Raw genomic sequence first — 6,627 nt, 5'->3', positions numbered from 1 at the left:
GACTTTCTGACGTGTAGAAGTGAAGGGGTTGTGTATGTGTTGGAGTGCCCGTGCTTGTTACAATATATTGGAAGAACGAAAAGACCACTATGGAAGAGAATTAGGGAACACATTCAAAATATTATAAAAGGATTCCCTAAACATAGCGTTTCAAGGCTCCACACACCATCAAAAAAATCCAACACTGCTAAAATTTTGGGCCATTGAAAAATACAATGCACATTGGAGAGGGAGTAATAAGGTGAAAGAACTAAGCAAACAGGATCAAATCAAGATGGATTTTTAATATGCGTACACTCACGCCGCTAGGCCTAAACATAGATTTTGACCTAAATTGTTTTATATCAGATTTTTAAATAAAAGTATTTTAGGATTTTTTAGATTTTTCTATGTGAGCTTTTATATTTTATATATATATTTTTATATATATACATTTTTAACATAATTTTTTAATTATTCTGGAAGTATATTCTAAACTTAAAACTCCCCTGGGTAGGGGATATACTTTAATCAAAAGTTTTATATGGATAAGATATGCGATTTGATAATTGACAAAATTTTATAAGATATTCTTTTAAAAGGTGAAGTTCCATGCCAAAAGCAGCAGGGGGAGTATTGAACATTATAATGAATATACTATTAGAAAGACAATATGTTTTAATGATTAGTATATATTGTTTCAGTTAAGAAGCTTTATCTTAAATATATTAGGATCATAGGGCTTCTGATCATATTAATTTTTTATTTAAGAAGTGTTTATTAAAGATTAATAAAGTAGGGAACATTATAATTAGCCATAGAAGATCGTGTGAATGATCATGAGTAAGCAAGGGAGATCGCATCATTGAAATGATGATTGCTATAGCAACAAGTACACACACACTATAAATACACGGCAGATGGAAAGGACGGGCATCCTTGAAAAAGTCACGTGGCAGTGACGTAACATGTAGGAGGAGCCTGTGACGTCCAGCATCTGCAGTGTGTGAGTGGCGGCGGTGAAGGTAGAGATGTGCCGCTGAGCTCTTGTTTGCAGCCTGATCAATATAAAAGCGATCCCATCCAGAATGAGTCTGTGAGTGAGAAAACCCTATCTTAAGTATAGTATCCAATAAATCATTAATCTCTGCGCAATGGATTGTTAATTTTTCTCCCCATATGTCCGGAATCTGAGAGGAGCAGTGATTAATATTGAAGAAAAAGCGCAAGGAGTTAAAAGTAACATTTTATTCTTTTTCACCATCACTTTGATCTTTTGTTTCAACATTGTCACGAGTTAATTGACACTGTTTTGGTTTAATGATATAACACTCGATGATTGTAAGCTCTAAGGAGCAGGGCCCTCTGATTCCTACTGTATCAAATTGTATTGTACTTGTACTGTCTACCCTCAAGTTGTAAAGCGCTACGTAAACTGTTGGCGCTATATAAATACTGTATAATAATAATAATAATAATGATTATCTATACGTCACATGAAGGATTTGTAGGCAAAGGAGGATTTTGTGTATATATAATTTTTGCACATTTGTATTTATAATTTTGGAGAAATCTCATGGAAGCATGACATATATAATTTGATTTCATTTATTTTACTTAATTAGATTTCACCTAACATATTTTTATTATAAGGAGCTTAAAGCTGTGTCAAAGCACATACACAGCAAGGTTTATTACTGTGTGTTTTTCATTAGCACACTTATGTGGGATTAGTTTAGTTGAACTTAATTTATTAATGAATATTCACTGTTATAATTAGAAGTGGAATTTTACCTCTTATTTTACCACTTTGCGTTTTTTATTAGCACATTTATGTAGGATTAGTTTAGTTGAATTTAATTTATTAATGAATATTTACTGTTATTATTATAAGTGGAATTTTACCTCTTATTTTACCACTCTTATTTTTACCACCCTTATGAGAATTTAATGTTACTATTAGAAGCATATTTTTACCCTTCATTTTTTATGGGAATATGAGGATAATATAAGCGCAACTGACCATTTTTACTATATATTTTACCAAACATTTGGGCAATTTAGTGTGTTTTAGCGCATTCAAATTCATAAAAGTGTTTTTTTTCCAAAATAATTGCGTTTGAAAAATCGCTGCACAAATACTGTGTGAAAAAAACATTGCAACACCCACCATTTTAATCTGTAGGACCTTTGCTTTAAAAAATATATGTTTGGGGGTTCAAAGTAATTTTTTAGCAAAAGAAAAGTATTTTTTCATGTAAACAAAAAGTGTCAGAAAGGGCTTTGTCTTCAAGTGGTTAGAAGAGTGGGTGATGTGTGGCATAAGCTTCTAAATGTTGTGCATAAAATACCAGGACAGTTCAAACCCCCCCAAATGACCCCTTGTTGGAAAGTAGACACCCCAAGCTATTTGCTGAGAGGCATGTTGAGTCCATGAAATATTTTATATTTTGCCACATCTTTTGGAAAAATGACAATACATTTTTTTTTTCACAAAGTTGTCACTACATGATATATTGCTCAAACATGCCATGGGCATATGTGGAATTGCACCCCAAAATATATTCAGCTGTTTCTCCTGAGTACGGGGATACCACATGTGAGACTTTTTGGGAGCCTAGCCGCGTACAGGACCCTGAAAACCAATCACCGCCTTCAGGCTTTTTAAGGGTGTAAAATGGGGATTTTACTTCTCACTACCTATAACAGTTACGGAGGCCCTGAAATGTCCAGATAGCACAACCCCCCCTCCTCCCAAATGACAGCATTTTGGAAAGTAGACACCCCAAGGTATTTTGGAAGAGGCATGGTGAGTATTTTGCAGCTCGCATTCGTTTTTGAAAATAAAAAAAGAAAAAGGAAATTTTTTTTTTCTTTTTTCAATTTTCAAAACTTTGTTACATAAAGCGAGATCTGAAAAATGCTCAACATGCCTCTCAGCAGATAGCTTGGGGTGTCTACTTTCCAAAATGGGGTCATTTGGGGGAGTTTGTGCCACCTGGGCATTCCATGGCCTCCGAAACTGTGATAGGCAGCGAGGAGTGAAATAAAAAATTTTCCCCTTAGAAATCCTGAAGGCGGTGATTGGTTTTCGAGGCCCCGTACACGGCTAGACTGCCAAAAAGTCCTACACATGTGGTATCCCCATACTCAGGAGAAGCAGCAGAATGTATTTTGGGATGTAATTTCACATATGTCCATGGCATGTTTGAGCGATATATCATTTAGTGACAACTTTGTGAAAAAAAAATATTGTCATATTCCTGAAACTTGTGGCAAATATAAAATATTCCATGGACTCAACATGCCTCTCAGCACATAGCTTGAGGTGTCTACTTTCCAAAATGGGGTCATTTGTGGAGGGGGGGGGGGTTGTGCTATCTGGGTATTTCATGGCCTCCGAAACTGTAAGGTAGTGAAGAGTGAAATCCAAAATTTATGCCCTTAGAAAGCCTGAAGGCGGCGATTGGTTTTCGGGGTCCTATACACAGCTAGGCTCCCTAAAGTCCCACAAATGTGGTATCCCCATACTCAGGAGAAGCAACAGAATTTATTTTGGGGTGTCATTTTACATATGCCCATGGCAGGTTTGAGCAATATATCATTTCAGTGACAACTATATGTAAATTTTTATTTTTTTTGTCATTTTTCAATCACTTATGACAAAAAAATTAAATATTAAATGTGCTCAACAAGCCTCTCATCAAATTCCTTGGGATTTCTACTTTCCAAAATGGGGTCATTTGGCGGGGTTTGTACTGCCTGCCATTTTAGCACCTCAACAAAATGAGATAGGTAGTCAGACTAAAAGCTAAGTAAATTACAGAAAATGTACCCTAGTTTGTAGACGCTGTAACTTTTGCACAAACCAATAAATATACACATATTGAATTTTAGCCAAGACATGTGGCTGAATGCTTTTTAGCCTAAATGTATGACTAAAATTGAGTTTATTGTATTTTTTTTATAACAATAAGTAGAAAATATCTTTTTTTTTTTCAAAATTTTCGGTCTTTTTTCGTTTATATCGCAAAAAATAAAAACCGCAGAGGTGATCAAATACCACCAAAAGAAAGCTCTGTTTGTGGGAAAAAAAGGATGCAGATTTTGTTTGGGTTCAGCATTGCATGACCGTGCCATTGCCAGTTAAAGCAGCGCAGTGCCAAATTGTAAAAAGTACTCTGGTCAGAAATGGGGTAAAACCTACCGGGGCTGAAGTGGTTAACCTACCTCTTTGGAGTGTGGGAGGAAACTGGAGTACTCGGTGGAAACCCACGCAGGCACAGGGAGAGCATGCAAACTCCAGGCAGGTAGCGCCATGGTTAGGATTCAAACCAATGAACCCTAGTGCTGCCAGGCTAACCTTTACAGAATATTCTCCAAGTGGATCTCACTACCAGCTGATACTAGACACCAATTCTATCACCTTGAACTGAGGAAGTGACAGTTTAAAGCCATGAAACACATTTTATTTGGTAAAATAAAGTAATTGGATGTTTTACTAAAGCAGACGACTCGCGCCTATCCTTTGAACAACCACATCGGGTGCCTCTGCCAACCGAACTACCTACAGGCCCTTTTTTCTCTTTCAACTAAATCTCCTGTTTGAGAATAGTTGGAAGTTGTCGAATAGCATCATGACAACATTATACAAAATTCTGAGTAAACGTGTTTAGATTACATTTTCAGCTCTGGTGGTCTATATTTACAATGGTCTATGAGTCAACATTTCTATATTGATCCAACAAGATAAGATTTTAGGTGACATTACAATACAACACATGGGGTGAGGAATCTGTTTGCACCATATTTCTAAACTGGTTAAATTATCCTTGTAGAGTTCTATGGAAAATTTTGCTTATACAGCTCTTTGGATGGTGTTTACCTGCCGTTTGATGTACATAACTTAAGCCCCATATACACGATCAGAAATTCCGACCGTGTGTATGTTCCATCATACTTTTGCTGGCGGAATTCCAGCCAGCAAAAGATGGAGAGCAAGTTCTCTATTTTCCCGTCGGAAAAAGTTCCTATCGGAGATTCCGTTCGTCTGTATGCAATTTCGACGCGCAAAAAACTACACATGCGCGGTTCGTTGTAGTGTTGTACGTCACCGCGTTCTTGAAGGTCGAAAGTTCAAAGAACTTTTGTGTGACCGTGTGTATGCAAGGCAAGCTTGAGTGGAATTCCGTCGGAAAAACCATCCAAGTTTTTTCTGATGGAAATTCTGATCGTGTGTACAGGGCATAAGACGGAACATTTCATTAATAACATTTTTGTCTGGTCAATGGGCAAATTCCAGGACATGTCTACAGTTTGTCTCTCGAGTAGAAGAGTGTAAAGCAGCTTTGCTATTGCTTGTTCATGTATAAAACATGAACTGCCACGCTATATAAGTGATAATGAAGTGCAACAACACATAAAATGACAAAAGTCAATATAAAAAAATGCCCAAAGGAAGGTAGGTGATGAAGTCATTAAAATCGATAATCATCCATACACCCAAATGCACCAAATGCAATAAAAGATGTACTCTTACTGGATCTATAGACTCCATATTATAGGAGTCTAAACAGACATGGATTCACAAAACATGGAGGATCAAAGATCAGGCTAGCATGGTGTAGTAGGACATACATAGACTCCGCCCTACATGTTTCATCATATGTGACGTCATCGGGGGCATCATGGAGTCTATGTCCTACTACACCACGCCAGCCTGATCTTTGATCTGCAGAGTTTAACCTGGGAAACTTTTCATTTATATGCTTCATTTTACTGGACTTGTGTAAGTTTTCAGCAACGCTTTTCTTAAAAAAAAAAACATACAGTTTTACACTATGTGGAAATTCTTCCTTTTCTTTATATGACACCTATAAGAAAGAGTGAGAACCAGCATGGGCGGCTGCGACACTATCCCCACCCACCTATATCCAATCGATGGATCCTCAGTGTTTTGTAAATCCTATAATGTGGAGTCTGGAGATTCGGTAAGAGTACATCTTGTATTATCACGGTAAAAGATGCACTTGGGTGTATGGACATTTATCATCCTTTGGACACGATTTTAAAGACTTTATCACCTATCTTTCTTCTGACTTTTTTTGGATTTACTTTTGTCATTTTATGTGTTGTTGCACTTCATTATCACTTATATAGCGTGGCAATTTATGTAGTATATGTTTTTTACACAAACTGTTCTGTTGTGTGATTGCCAGACGCTTTTTGGTCACTTATATTTATTGTTTTCACCTGCGTAATACCAATGTCCCACATACCACTTTTAATTGTTAATGACAGTACTTATGTGTTTTGTATGTAACTATTTGTATGTGAGCGGGGCCCAACAAAATTCATTGATATTGTTTTAATTAGACAGATAACAAAACATGCTAAAGTTTTAATTGTGTTTTATATCATTATACTTCTGTATCGAGGTCCACCAAAGAAACCCTAAAATGCTCTTTTCATAACAAGTTACTTAGTGGGTAATGCTCGGGGCACGACACACAGCTGAGCATTACACATAAGGTCACGTCTATTAGCATTCAGCCATTTGGAGTCCCGACGCTCAGATCCCGGGGGCAGCTTGAAGGTGAATTTCTGGAGCAAAGCAGAGAGGAAAAGGAAGAGCTTCATTCGGGCCAA

The 6,627-nt window shown here is 36.8% G+C and overlaps 1 protein-coding gene across 1 annotated transcript in view; it reads right to left on the bottom strand.

The window, feature by feature from the left end:
* Positions 1 to 6,456: 6,456 nt before the first annotated feature.
* LOC141146180 (cytochrome P450 2C14-like) overlaps positions 6,457 to 6,627 on the bottom strand; it is a 102,935-nt gene continuing 102,764 nt past the window's right edge. The window contains exon 9 of the mRNA XM_073632914.1: positions 6,457 to 6,627. This exon is cut by the window's right edge and continues 26 nt beyond it. Within this exon, the coding sequence (XP_073489015.1) occupies positions 6,457 to 6,627 (171 nt within the window).

This window comes from Aquarana catesbeiana, linkage group LG05 (genome assembly GCF_042186555.1).
Source record: "Aquarana catesbeiana isolate 2022-GZ linkage group LG05, ASM4218655v1, whole genome shotgun sequence".
NCBI classification, from domain to species: domain Eukaryota; kingdom Metazoa; phylum Chordata; class Amphibia; order Anura; family Ranidae; genus Aquarana; species Aquarana catesbeiana.
The sequence above is the reverse complement of the archived record's forward strand: the minus strand, read 5'-3'. Positions and strand labels throughout refer to the sequence as shown.